General features: G+C 42.4%; 1 protein-coding gene across 2 annotated transcripts in view; it reads right to left on the bottom strand.

The window, feature by feature from the left end:
- ROCK2 (Rho associated coiled-coil containing protein kinase 2) overlaps window positions 1–15,271 on the bottom strand; it is a 160,427-nt gene that overhangs the window by 57,471 nt on the left and 87,685 nt on the right. For both annotated transcript variants that reach the window (XM_038395924.2, XM_038395923.2), the window contains exons 6-7: window positions 7,923–8,067; window positions 1,714–1,852 (exon numbers count right to left, since the gene is read on the bottom strand). In XM_038395924.2, coding sequence (XP_038251852.1) covers window positions 1,714–1,852; window positions 7,923–8,067 — 284 coding nt within the window. The remainder of the gene's footprint in view (window positions 1–1,713; window positions 1,853–7,922; window positions 8,068–15,271) is intronic.

The following is a 15,271-nucleotide window of genomic DNA, read 5'->3' as shown; positions in this document are numbered from 1 at the left end:
TGTTTCTCATATTAAAAATGCTCCCAGTTTCTTAGCAGGCACTCTCTCTGCACGTACTAAAATGGCTAGAATTCTGAATCTGCCACGTGTGGAGTAAAATATTTTTCCATCTAGATTTTGTGTAGAAAGGGAGCACACAAGCACAAGTTTTAAATAAAAAAAATTAACTGCAAACTTAGAAAGTCTGCCAAACCACATGACAAACCTTAGGACGCAAATGAAGGGAGGTCTGGCTTAGTACACAGAACGGTTATTCAAAATCCCAATGAAATAAATATTTCAAAACTCTATCCTCCTCCCCTGAAAAATAACCTTTACATGCCTTTTGCTTATGTTTACAATGAAGTCACCATGTGGCAAGTTTTAGATGCGACAACAAACTTATTCTTTATATATGACTATCTTTTAACATAGCTCTCAGAACATAAAAACAACTTATGGACTTGAACAGATAAGTCACATGATAGATGCTCATTCCTTCTTGTCACTTTAAGTGCTTCAGTAGCGATTATGTATACAGAAAGAGAGCATCTGTTTTAAATAAATCCCCCGAGCACACATTTAATATAAACAGGAAGATGTACACACGTGGGGGAAGTACTCCTGGATACTTTTATATTATTAAACTCTTCTCACATCTCCTCTCCACCTTTCAGCCATCCTAGGTCTTGAACAAGACAAATCCTTACTAAAGCAGCTCTTTCATGAATGATATTTCTTTAGCTGCATGCAATCTTGCTCAACAGACCACACAGTCCCTCTTTGAAATAAAGAACTAGTACATACCACCAGATACATATTTCTTTAAGTTTTTTTAGTAGCTGTTTTTTTTTTTAAATCAATCAATCATTTTACACAGTCAGTTACTGGGTTAGATTCTCTGCTGTGGCCAAGCTCTGTTCAGCACTAGGGAGCACGAGGGCACCAGGGAATTAGTTATTTTTCTGATTCTGCACTATGTAGCTCTTGTGCCCATTGCAGCATCTCCTGACTGTCCTAGTGCCTGGCACTGGAGGATAGCAAAACATAGGTGAGAGGGAGGAAGGGAGAGAGAGAGAGGTGGAGGTGGCTGGGGCAAGAACATGCTACATCAGCTTAATACCAATGAGGAGCTCTACTATACAAGACGAGATCTCATTTAGCAGTTTACATCCAGAATCATTCCCCTTTGTGGGGAATTAGCTATACTTGTAAATTCTTACCTCAAAAGCAGGTTTTAAAAAGCATATCTAAGAAAATCTCTTCTAAGAAAACTGGAATAACTCAGCATAAAATTCTCTATTTTTGATCATGTATCTGTTTTGATTATTATTTACTGAGCACCGACGACATTCTCAGCGCTTAATGAATGCAAGACAAGTTGGTCCCTGTCTCAAGGAACTCACAATGTATTTCAAACATTGTTACTGTATTTTGGACCTTGTTTGCATGGCACTAGAAAAGATTTTCTTTGGGGCAATTCTGAATTCTTAAGAGTGCGGACAATGTAGTTATTGCCAAAAGTACTCATGAAAACATTAGTTTTAGTTAAATATAACACAGAGCTTGCACAACAGCCAGCCACTAGAAAGCAGGAGATAAGGTTAATTTCTCACAAAGCGAGAATGATTTAGATAGCACAATTAAGGGGAAGGAATCCATTGTTCTAAGATACCGCAAGTGTGTTTGCGCCCACTATAAGAGAGATTGTATAAATGTAGTACACACACGTACCTGTCAGTTAAAAAGTCACAGATGAGGTTCTTTGCATGCTTAGTGATTTCCACATCATCTGGGAAACTTAATGAATTCTTGTGATCCATGATTTTACTATATGTTCCCACCAAGGAGTCTGCATAAAATGGAGTGTCCCCTAAAATAAAACATGCATAAATGTTAAGATTTTTAATTTAAAATTTAAGTATTTTAAGATAAACAGAGGGGAAAAAAAGCAGAGCTATCAATTATAAAGTTCAGGCTTATTCTGAAAAGTGGCTCTATAAAAATGGGATTGCTTTATAAAAATGGGATTGAGTTCATTGTATCTCAATTTTTTAAAAAAATCATATGTACTCCATTTACAACAAACTATTTCCCCCGTAAATACTTGCATTACAAACTAAGCCTATGCCCAGGGGAATCAAGCTAGGATATTTCCACCATCATTACTGAAGTTTCTGCACACCAAAACAGATCTTTCATACTCATACAGTGTCTTTCAATTATGCCCTCAGTAACACCTTTGTAAATCCACTAACTTCAAGGGGCTTGGATAGGAGTAATTGACTGGAACCATTAAACACTTCGGTTGATGCATGTTATGGAATAGAATTCACAATTAACTCTTAGTGGTGTCAGTTCTGCACTTCTAACAAGAACAAACAGCAATCAAAATGTATTTGTCACCAAAGTGATCAGCTAACACTCTGAATATGCAAAAAGAACAGCTCCATTGACCAAATGGTGGATATTTTTACATAATTCTCTTTCAGAGTTGAAACGCACTTTAATGGAAAAAAAACCCTGAGGAATATGTTTAATGACCAAGTTACCTATTTTGTTCATCAGGAGAAAAACATTCAGCAGAAAAAAAGGCATTCTGATTTAACAGATTCAATAAATCATCAGCAATTAGAACATTTTCACCATGTGGAAAGTTTATTAGTCTCTACAAACTAATACATAGAAGCCATTTTGCTCTTGAGGAGGATATAAAAGAGAAGAACCAAACACAAGTAGACTCCAAGAAAGAACAAGTTAGCATTTACATTAGTGTCAATTAAACTCCCAGACTCTGCTGTGACCTCCCAACTAGTCCTAGTTTGGTTCCTACAGAAATCATCTATTTAGGGTGACCAGACAGCAAGTGTGAAAAATTGGGAGAGGGGATTGGGGGTAATAGGAGCCTATACAAGAAAAAGACCCCAAAATCAAGACATTTGGTCACCCTACATCCATCAGATGCACAAATTCCATGGTCTACCAATGCTCCCTCCTTCTTCACTCTAAAAGAGTCTTCTCTCCCCTTTTCTCTTCAGCACCATCATAAAAGGCTCCTATCAAGGCCATTCATCACCACCCTAGTATCCCCTCAACTAAGGCAATCCCTCTCTTGGCAACCCAATTCTCTGCTTTCCAACTAATACTTCAGCTTTGTATCTAATGTACAATAAAATGTAATACAATTTCATTAGGTGTAGCACCTTTCATATAAACTGTATCCCAAAATGCTCTACAGCCTTATTTTAAATATAAATTAAAATTGATGAAGTCAGAAGCAGAACTATTAAGAAGTAAAGCCAAGAGAACAGATATTTTCAACTGACATTTGAAATAAGGAAATCAACAAGGCTAAGAGGTTCAACAGCTGTTCCCGATTGCAAGAGCTGAAAAGGATGTGTTTTTTTGTTTTTTTAAAAAAGTGTTCAGAGCTATATTAGCAGAAGGAATGGAGGGCAATAGAAACGATTGTTTGACAAGCTGAAACAAGTCTACTGCAATGTTCCCTCTAATTTTTCTCACCTATGTGCAGAATGAATTTTGTTATGTGCACCAATATGGAGGTGATGTGTGACACATCACCTTCATATTGGTGCACATAACTTAAGTCATATGGTGGGGGTGGGGCCGAGGGGTTTGGAGTGTGGGAGGGGACTCAGGGCTGGGTCTGGGGATAAGGGGCACAGGGCTGGGGCAGAGAGTTGGGGTGCAGGCTCTGGGGTGGGGCCGGGGATGAGGGGTTTGGGTTACAGGAGAGTGCTCTGGGGCTATGGCAAGGAGAGAGGACTCCCCCCAGCTCTCTCTCGCCCCTGCAGCACCTGGGCTGTGGGGGGGCAGGGGAGCACCTCTCCCCATCGCAGCAGCTCCGGGGCTGGAGCCACTGGATGGGCACCAGACTAGGGTTGGTTTCGGGCTGGGGGAGGCAGGTCCGGGCCGCCCCTCCCCTGGTTGCGGCAGGTCTGAGACTGAGTTGAGGATGGGGGACGGGTGCCCCTCCCCTGGTGCGGCAGGTTGGGGGCCGGGCTAGGTTGGGGCTGGGGGAGGGGTACCTCTTCCCTGGCTGCAGTCCTGGTGGGGTGGGTTCCCGGAGTGCCTGCACGGCGCTAAATAGGCTGCTGCACGTCTGCACAGCTTACAGAGAACTTAGGTCTACCAAGGTATTTAAAACAGAACAGGTAATTTTGAACTGGATCCTAAAATTAATGAGGTGGCATTGGAGTTGTTTTAAGATGGGGATGATATAGCTGAACGTTGTGTGTGTGAGAAGGCAAGCAGCTATAGTCTGCATATCCTTGGGGGTGAAAAGAAGCTATCCGCAATAGTCCACATAAGAATAGAGGAAACCATGGATGCAGACTTCAGTGAAGTTGGACTTTAGGCAGTATTGTACATGGGCAATGCTGCTGAAATGTTGAGAAGAACATTTACAAACAATATAGATGCAGGAGGAGTAAATCAGAGATAAGCAAGACATCAATTATATGTATTGTCGGGTTCAATCAAAGAGGCAGCTTGATGATGCTCTCATTTAAGAGAAAACACTTATGTGTGTAAACATTTAGTTGAATGAAGTTTAGCCACAGCTCAGTATAAGGAGAGAACGTGCACAAGAGGATTCATTGAAAAGTATTAAAAGGTAGACGTAGTTGAATATCGTAACTGTAAAGGTAGTTAAAGACTGAAATAAGATGTCTGAGGAGAAAGTAGATGGAAAAAGCAAACTGACAACTAAAAGAATAGCACAAGCATGTAGGGACAAAATCCAGAAAGGCTAAGGCACAAAATGAGTTACACCTAACAGGGACAACATATAAGGCAATAAAAGAAAAAGATGAAAGAAAGTGTAGGTCTACTACATAGCGGGGAAGAAGAGATAACAATGGACAACACCAAGGCCGAGATGTTTAATGCCTAGTTTGTTTCAGTCTTCTTTAAGAAAGAGAATTTATCCAGATGCTTAATACAATTAATATTAACGGGGAGATGGGGGACGTGGAGAGAAGACACAAACCATAGGGAAATGAAAAGTGAAAGAATATTTAGATAAGTCAGATATATTCAAGTGGGCAGACTTTAATAAAATTCACACTAAGATGCTTAAGCCTTAAGATAATAGCTGAAGCAATCCCGGAACCATTAGTCATGGTGTTAGAGCTCTCATAGGGTACATGTCTACACTGCAATTAAACACTTGCAGCTGGCCCTTGCCAGTTGACTCGGGCTCCCAGGACTTGGGCTGTGGGGCTGTTTAATTGTGGTGTACACATTCTGGCTTGAGCTGCAGCCCGAGCTCTAGGACCCTCTGACCTCACAAGGCTCTCGATTCTGGGTTTCAGCCCAAGCCCAGACATCTACACCAAAATTAAATAGTCCCGCAAACCAGAGTCAGCTGACACGGGCCAGCTGCAGGTTTTCAATTTCAGTGGAGACATAATCATAGAGGAAGGGTGAGGTCCCAGAGGACTGGAGAAGGGCAAACATAGTACCTATCTTCAAAAAGGAGAACAAAGAGGACCCAGGCAATAATAGACGAGTCAGACTTACGTTGATACCTGGAAAGATACTGGAGCAAATTATTCAATAATTTATATGCACCTAGAGGATAAGAAGGTGATAATTTATAGCCTACATGGATTTGTCAACAACAAATCATACCAACCCAACCTAGTTTCCTTCTTTGATAGGGCTACTAGCATAGCGGACGGAGGGGATTTTAGTAAAACTTTTGACATCATCTCATATTACAGTCTTATAGGCAAATAGGGAAATGTGGTCTAGAACAAATTGTTGAAAGGTGGGTGCACAACTGGTTGAAAGGCCAAGGTATCAATGGTTTGCTGTCACACTGGGAGGACTTATCCAGTGGGGTCCTACAGGGTGTATCCTGATCTAATACTATTTACCGGTTTCATTAATGAATTGGAGAAAGGAGTGAAGAGGATGCTTATAAAATCTGCAGAAGACACTATGCTAGGAAGGGTTGCAAGTACTTTTAAATTCTAATCCTGTCCTCCACACAACCTGGATAAATTGGATAACTGGTCTGAAACCAACAAGATGAAATTCAATAAAGACAATACAAAGTACTGCACTTAGGAAGGAATAATAAAATGCACAAATACAAAATGGGAAATAATTGGCTAGGCAGTTGTACTGCAGAAAAGGATCTCGGGGTTATAGTGGATCACAAATTGAATATGAGTCAACAACGTGATGCAGCTGTAAAAAGAAGGCTAATATAATTCTTGGATGCATTAACAGGAGTGTCATAGGGAAGACACGGGAGGTAATTGTCCTGCTCTACTCAGCACTGGTGAGGCCTCAGATGGACTAGTGTCCAGTTTTGGGTACCACACTTAAGGATTTGGAGAAATTCGAGAGTGTCCAGAGGAGAGCAACAAAAATTACAAAAGGTTTATAAAACCTGACTTGTGAGGAAAGGGTAAAATAAACTGGCATGTTTTCTTCTTCAGAAAATAAGACTTTCAGGAATCTGATAACAGTCTTCAAATATGTTACGGGCTGTTATATAAAGGATGTTGATCAATTGTTCTCCATGTCAACTGAAGGTAGGACAAGGAGTAATCAGCTTAATTGGCAGCAAGGGAGATTTAGGTTAGATAGTAGGAAAAACTCTCTCACTATCAGGGTGGTTAAGTACTAGAATAGGTCACCAAGGGATGTTGTCGAAACCCAGTCATTAGAGGATTTTAACAACAGGTTAGACAAATGCCTGTCACAGATGGTCTAGGTATACTTGATCCTGCCTCTGTGCAGGGATAATCTTGAGGTCCCTTTCAACCCTACATTTCTATGGTTCTAAGAGTCACAATGAAACAAACAGGAAGGAAGCAAAGAAGAGAAGAGCATGCAGAAGAGAAGGAAATGAGGTTGAGGAGTAAGAGGGGGGGAAAAACGAATAGAAATGAGAAACGTGGTAATTAGAAGCATCACAAACAAGATGGGCCATAGGAGAAGAAATGTATACAAACTATGAAGTATCATTAACTCTCCCAAATTAAACCCCAGATTATAGAGAAAACTGAGCTAATGAGCCCCTCAACGATAAAAACCTCAGACTTTCAAAATACTGGTGTTCCCCACATTTGATGATGTACTGGAGGAGAGAAAGGAGGTCCCAACCACAAAACAAAAATGAAAATGAAGTTCTGTCTTGGCACTACTGGACAGACTTCTAACACATTAACTATTAAGGTGCATTGATTAAATTGATCCTGGGATGCAACTTACTAACTAGCCTTCATAAGTCAAATGTGCCTCATCCTCAGAGGCACTAACATTTCAATGACTGCAGACTTGGGAGGAGCTTTCCTGCCCCCAGAACCTTAAAAATATATCTGTTCCTGCAGTGTTCCCAGAACATGTTGGTATCGATAGTGAGTAATCATGCTCAGTTCCAGGCTCCTCACCAATGCTCTGATACTATGATCTGAGGCTGGTTTACAACCTTGGATGGCTATGGTCCTCTATAATGGATCTAATATGCATATACATTACATGTCCTAATGGTCCAGAGCTTTACAATGGAAAATCCTGACCGGAGAGTACAAGAATTAGTCAAAAGCAGAAGCAATCACAGGCTGAACTGTCTCGATGCATCCATATATCTTACTTGTTGCTATATAAGGGTAATTGAATCATAAAATATATTTCACTAGGAGGGGGGTGGTGAAGCACTGGAATGAGTTACCTTGGGACATGGTGGAATCTCCATTCTTAGAGGTTTTAAGGCCCGGCCTGACAAAGCCCTGGCTGGGGTGATTTAGTTGGTGTTGGTCCTGCTTTGAGCAGGGGATTGGACTAGATGACCTCCTGAGGTCTCTTCCAACCCCAATAGTCTATGATTCTATGATAAAAGTTCTTGAATAGAAGTTTCCAGAAGGGGATGGGGGAAAAATTTAATGAATTAAATTATTACTCACCAACAAGCATCTCAAAGAGAAAAACTCCTACAGACCACCAATCACACTCCCGTCCATAGCAGCCATCACCTCCTTGTGACTTCAAGACTTCAGGTGATATGTAATCAGGCGTTCCAACAGCTGTATCACAGCGCACCATACCAGTCTATGTAATTGCAAAAAATTGCAAGTAATAATCCATTTAATTGAAAAACAATACAATAAACACAGTGTTTCACCAAAATTAAAATTAACCCATTTATGTTATCTTGAGAAAAAAACCTCCCAAAGTAAGTAGTTTGGGAAACATTTAAGGCCTCCAAAAGTTCCTATTCCAGAAGTGGTTTCTGACAAAATGACTATTTCTGGTAACTCCTCTTATTTCTTTTTTAAAGCATATCTTTCAAGATTGAAAAAAAATTAAAAAGGAAATGTGACTTAGCCTAGCTTCCAGTATTAATAAAGCTGAGCATGCATACTATGGGCCTGATCCAAAGCGTACTGAAGTCAATGACTCAATTGACTTCAATGGGCTTTGGATTAGGCCCTAAAAGAGCAGACAGATACAGACACAGGTTGTTTTTTTTTTTTGGTTAGGCACTAAGATCAGTTGGGGGCTGAGTTTTTTGGTCTTGTTTTGTTTTTATTTTAATGCTTGAAAAACCAATTTAAATTAAAAGAAAAGCTATTTTGGAAGAATGGGAAGGTTAAGCTCTACAAGAAAATACGATTTTTAAAGCCAAGCACAGGTTTTATCCTTAAAAACACTTGCTAGTACCTCACTATTTAGCAACATAAAGGCCCTGACTATCCATACTCCTTGCTCCTAGCTGAACGATCAATAAAAGAAGAGTCAAAGTCAGGTCTGCTAGCATACTGGTTTAAAGTGATATGAGCTCAACTTCCCTAAATTCAAGCTTCAACTAGGTTTATTCCAGAGAGTCCAGATCGCAACAATGAAAAGAAATCCTGGATAAAGTACAGTATAAGTATCACAAATACTCTTGCAACATTGCTTCTTATCCAGTCTCTCAATCCCAAGATTCTTGTAAACCACAGAAAGTTTCTCACCCACTTTACCCTCAGTTCTGTGAAAGAAAATAAGTAGTAACAGCTGAAAACAGAATTAAAACAAAAAAACCACCAAAATCAAATTTCTGTTTTCTCAAGGAAACGTATTGCTGTCAGAGCTACAATGGCAGAGGTCCAGTCAGATATTCTAGACTTCCCATTTAGAGTGTGACTGACAAGTTGTAAAGTAGTATTGGTTTGGTTATCACAAGTAATATAAACCAACATGTGATTTGATTTTTTTTTTAAACCAAAATCACAGACCATAAGGATTACAGGTAGAAAATTAGGTAAAATTAGGACATGTAAATGGACACTGCAGAGACCCTTAAGGAGCTACAAAAGTGACCCCAGTTAATGCCTGTGCAATCTAGTTCAGAGATTCTATTCTGAATCCGGGGTCCCTAAGAAAAGGGTAACACTACAATTCCAGGTTGCTTGATAGGCCAGCTACGGCTTTCTGCATTATAAAATGAATAGAGTAGATGATGGCCACTCTGGGATAAGGCAGTAGCTTCTTTTTACAATGGGTGATTAAAAACTTATTGCATTCTCTTCCTTTTAGGACAGGATGAATAAGAAAATGCTATGTTTAACTCTACAGAATACCCAGATGCTACAGTATCCATGACTCAAGTGTATATTTTTGATTAGGCACAGGCATGGAATACGTCTTTAAACCTTCTGCCTATGATAGCATTGTGAGCATAGATCTACAAACCTTGTCTGAATTTTGAGCGTCTCTCTCATCCCGATTTTGAACATGAATGAAGTTTCTCCAGTTGAACCTACCTCTCCTGTTTAACGAGGATTGTGGCTGCCAAATAAACTTTGGTATTGTTGGATGCCCCTGGAGGTCTGGAAGCCATACTAGATGGCTGAAATGGGAGACTGCTGAGGGAGATCTGGAGTCTTTGACAGTCATTTGCTGAAGCCACCTGAATTCCTCCCCGAGCAAGAATTTTCCTTGAAAGGGGAAAGTTGTCAATCTGGTTTTCAAGGAATAGTCAGAAGGCCTCTGCTTCAGTCACAGTCTATGCACTTGGACCAGGCTAATCATTGTGATATTTCCCGCCCATTCCTTGCACAGCTTTGACTAAAGAAGCCATAAAGAAAGAAGACAGATTCCTAATATTTCTGTAGTATCACAAGGTAGAGAGGTCAAACCAAAGTAGGGCAGCGTATTAGTCAATCTGACTGTTCATTTCCACAAAATCTCTTGATTTACTTAGTTTTTGCAGTGATCTGATGCTTGCTGAAGAATCTTAGGTAATGTAGACTGAAGTTTGCAGAAAAGATCCCAAATATCTCAATGTCCAGCAAATGAAGTTTCCATTTTTCTCTTAAACAGGATCTTCAGTGCTATTCTGAGCCTTCAGAGGATAGTATTTCTCCTTTTTATCTGGCTGTAGCTGTATCTTCTCTTACATTCCACATGAAATTCTCTCAGGAGCAGATCTGGGGACTAACATCTCCTTGACAGACTATACACACGAGATTGCCATTTTCCATCATTCATTCGTCAGAGCATGCAAAAAGCTTTGAGGGCTTTGTATGAATATTTAAATACTAGGTACTCTAAGACTAATTGCATCAGCTTTTACACCTCCAATGTTAACATCCGGAAATTAGAGAATGAGGTCCTCTTTATCCCAAGAATAAGGATCAGGAACTCTTTACCAATTCCGTGGATCATCTCCTTCCCAGAGTTAATTGACCTCTATACTCTACTGTCTCAATGGCTGGGTTACAGTGAGATCAGACTGTCAAACAGGACTGCTCCGAAGCTGAAAGGTCAGAGAGCTAAAGGGGGATGTCTTTCTCTGGGCAAAGAGCATCCTATTCTCTTTTCATTAAATCCTAAGCCTGTTTCTCTCTAAGCCTCTAGTGCTCTGGCTACCATATCTACCAGAGGAGCTCTGTGACATAATGTCTCTTCTGTTAAGTAAAGGGCCTTTTCTTTCCCCGAGACTGTTATTGCCCTGCTCAGGACAGAGCTAGAAGCTTTTCAGAGGTGAAAGATGTAGGAGTTGGGCAGTCTCAGAGGCTGCACCCTGAAAGGGGCTAAGTACTTCCAACTGGGAGGCGGAAGGGTTCCTCCAATAAGATGCAATATGTTTATATCTTAGAAGAACTGGGAACTGTGTGTGCCTTTTCTCTTGGTATCTCACATAGGTCCCCTATGCTGATCAACTCCCCAAGTCTCTGTGGCTGGGAGTGAGCTGGACTGGCTTCTGCAAATGCTGCAGACAGAATGGGTTATTTATTCATCTCCAGGGCCTTATGAAAAGGTCAGAATGGCTCAATATACAAGAATGCTGCTGCAAGAGTGATGGTTTAGACTTCCTGATGGTGCTTTTCTGAAGAGACAGAAGGTACCAGCACCCTTCAACTCTTCTTTGTAGAAATAATGAAGTCAGTCAGGCCAGGTCTGGAGGCAATACTGAGCCTGGGCCTGCGTATCACAGGGCTTATAGCACAGAGCTAGAGCAAGAGTTATCCAAGTTCATTGGGGAGCAAAAGGCTGAGTTGTAGAAGAAGGAAGAATCTCTCTCTGAAGGTTATTCCATCTACTGAGGGTGTAGTCCCAAATTGATGACCATCATTCCTTCTGTCCGGCAACACCTCCTTTCCTCAGAGTTCTCTTTGAGTTTGAACTTCCCTAAGAGTTTAGCTAGAAGGGAACAGAGATACTGACTGGTCTGTCTGAAAAGCCAAGCTTCGTGGACAGTTCTTGTCCCTGGAGTTTCTACAGGAATCAGCCATGACGCATGTTGCAGTCCTGTGATGGCTGTTTCATTAGTCATGGAACCAAAAAGACAGCAGTCTTTTGGTGCCTCAAGTACTGTAGCTGAGGCAGCTGCATGCAAGCATATGATTGGAGCTCCTCCTAAGCCTCTGAGGCCTACTCCATTTTTTCCTTTGTTCAGGCCTTTCTTTCAGTTAGGGGAAAAACTATACATGATCCTCCTGCAGGAGGTAAAAACAACTGAGCTTTGTAAGCCAACAAGTCCCATATATGAGGGGTAATGTCATGAAAACAATTCGCAATTCTGTGCATCTGCTGGTTGGAAGAAATTACACTCCGAGTGTCTACCTGGTATGGAAGATTTAATAGATAACGCTGTTTTGAATTCTATAAAAAATAGTTACTCACCTTCTTGTAACTGTTGTTCTTCGAGATGTGTTGTTCATGTCCATTCTAATCAGGTGTGCATGCTCTGCATGCACAGTTGCTGGAAATTTCTCCCCCAGCAGCTCCCGTCGGGTTGGCTGTGGAGCCCCCTGGAGTGGTGCCTTCATGGCGCTCAATATATGACCCTGCTGACCTGGCCCCTCCTCAGTTCCTTCTTGCTGGCTGTTCCGACAGGGGGTAGGAGGGTGGGTATTGAAATGGATGTGAACAACACATCTCGAAGAACAGCTACAAGACAGTAAGTAACCGTTTTTCTTCTTCGAGTGCTTGTTCATGTCGATTCCAGTCAGGTGACTTACAAGCTCTACCCCTGAGGTGGAGTTGGAGTTAAAGAATTGCTGATTGGAGCACTGCTCTGCTGAAAGCTGCATCATCTCTAGCGTGCTGTGCGATGGCAAAGTGAGAGGTGAACATATGCACCAAGGACCAAGTAGCTGCCCTGCAGATTTCCTGTATCAGGACCTGGGCCAGGAACTCAGCTGATGAGGCCTGTGCCCTTATGGAATGAGCCTTAAGAGGCGGGGCTGGAACCTTTGCCAGCTCACAACATGTGCAGATACAGGCAGTGATCCAGGACGATAATCTTTGAAATGAGACCAGGAGTCCTTTCCTTCAGTCTGCCACTGCCACGAACAGCTGGTTTGACCTCCTGAACGGCTTTGTGCACTCGATGTAGAATGCTAACACCTGCCAAACATCGAAAGACAGAAGACTTTGCTCTTGGGTACTGTTGTGGGGCTAGGGATAGAAAATAGGTAGAAAAATGTCTTGGCTACTTGCGCCTTGTCCTTGTGGAAGACCATATAGGGTGAATTGGAGGTAAGGGCCTTTAACTCCAACACCCTCCTGGCTGATGTGATGGCAACCAGGAAGGCTACCTTCCATGACAGGCAGAGAAGGGAGCAAGTCACCAGCAGTTCGAATGGGGGTCCCATTATTCTGGAGAAGACCAAATTAAGGTCCCATGCCAGAAGAGGCTGTCTAACCTGAGGATATATCCGTTCCAGGCCCTTAAGAAAACATCCTACCACAGGGTTAGCAATATGAATCGTCCAGATGTGCCCAGATGGAAGGCTGAGATAGCAGCAAGGTGTACCTTGATGGATAACACTGTCAGGCCTTGTTGGTTGAGGTGCACAAGGTACTCCAGGATGAGTGGTACAGACGCCTGGAGCGGAGGAGTGTGATGTTGGTCACACCAACAAGTGAACCTCTTCCACTTGACCAGATAAGTGGCCCTGGTGGATGATTTTCTGCTGAGAAGCAGGACCTTTCTTACTGGTTAAGAGCACAGGAGCTTCATTGGGTTTAGCCATGAAGCTTCCAAGATGTGAGATGGAGGGACTGGAGGTCCAAGTAGCGAAGGCGATTGTGGTCCTGTGTCATCAGATCAGGGTAGAGTGATAACACGATAGGAATGTCCACTGACAGCTCCAGAAACGTGGTGTACTAATGTTGGCAGGACCATGCTGGGGCCAGTAGAATTACTTTCGTTCTGACTCTGTGGATTTTCAGCAGTACTCTGCACGAGTGGATGGTGGAAAGGCATACATGAGACTGTCTCCCCTGGGAAGCAGGAACGCATCCGAGATCGAACCCAGGCTGTGTTTCTGAAAGGAGTAGAACACTGGGCACCTCCTGTTGCTCCACGTAACAAACAGATCTACCTGGGGAACCCCTCACTTTTGGGAGATGGAATATATGACATATATGCAGACAGCTGCAGCGGCACAGGAGCTAGCAAACAGAGCTCTAAACAGGGGAGTTTGAGTGGGAGTTTGGATTGTGGTGCTTGTTTGGGGTTTGCTTTTGCTGGGGGGGGGTGATCTTTTTGGTGTGCCTTGTGTTTCCCAGATTAACAGGATTTAGGTGGGAAGGTGATGACAGATACGGAGGCAGCTGTGGGAGTGACTCCTGTAGTGGAAAACACATTGAGGATGACTGGATGTGGAAGCTGTGGTATGTACATGATCCTGGAGGGGGGAACCGGTAAGAGTTTTTTCTGCATGAAATGTCGTCTGATAGAGCTGATGGAGGAAAAGATGCGAGGTTTGGAGATGCAGGTGGAAACTCTGGTTGAGTTTAGGAAGGGGTTTGAGCAGATGATGGAGCAAAGATATGAGGTATCTGAAGGGAAAAGCTCAGACTCACGGATGGAAGCAGGGCTGGGGAACTTTGAGGAGAGACTGGATGAGGAAAGTGGTCAGTGGAAACATGTGACTCAAAGAACCAGGCAGAGGAAAAGACGGGCTAGTGAAGGAGAAATAGAGCTTAGGAACAGGTTTGCAGAGTTGGAAAATGAAGAAGGGGCTCAGCAGGTACTTGTTGAAGGTGGAAGGGTAAGGAAGAAGAGAAGAGAGGCTAGTCCTATAGAAAAGCGGAAGAGTCAAGGGAGACTAGACCAAATATGAGCCCCAGGAGGATACAGGATGGGTTGAAGAAGATTATAAGGGAAAACAGGAATGGAAAGAACTTGCAGCCAGAGGGAACAGGGGAGAGACTGGAGAATAGAACCGTCACCAGGAAAAGGCAGGTCTATGTGATTGGGGACTCTTTATTGAGAAGAATAGACAGGCCTGTAACTAGAGCTGATCCAGAGAATAGAAGGGTGTGCTGTCTTCTGGGTGCTAAGATACGGGATGTAGACCTGAGGTTGAAAAGGATCCTCAAGGGAGCGGGAAAGAATCCCCTAATTATCCTTCATGTGGGAACAAATGATACAGCTAGATTCTCGCTGGAAAGTATTAAGGGAGACTATGCTAGGCTGGGGAAGACGCTTAAGGAAATTGAGGCTCAGGTGATCTTTAGCAGGATCCTTCCTGTTCCTAGAGAAGGGCAACAAAGGTGTGACAAGATTATAACTGTCAACAGATGGCTTAGGCAGTGGTGCTATAAGGAGGGCTTTGGGATGTATGGCCACTGGGAGGCATTCACGGACAGAGGACAGTTCTCTCGGGATGGACTTCATCTGAGTAGGGAAGGAAATAGACTTCTAGGATCGAGGCTGGCACAACTGATAAAGAGAGCTTTAAACTAGGAATTAGGGGGAGATGGATGGGAGATGTCCAGGAAATCTCCATGCCAGATTTTAGCATTGAGAGGG

The sequence above is a fragment of the Dermochelys coriacea genome, chromosome 3, assembly GCF_009764565.3.
Source record: "Dermochelys coriacea isolate rDerCor1 chromosome 3, rDerCor1.pri.v4, whole genome shotgun sequence".
NCBI classification, from domain to species: domain Eukaryota; kingdom Metazoa; phylum Chordata; order Testudines; family Dermochelyidae; genus Dermochelys; species Dermochelys coriacea.
Note: the sequence above shows the minus strand (reverse complement) of the source record. Positions and strands in the feature narration are given on the sequence as shown.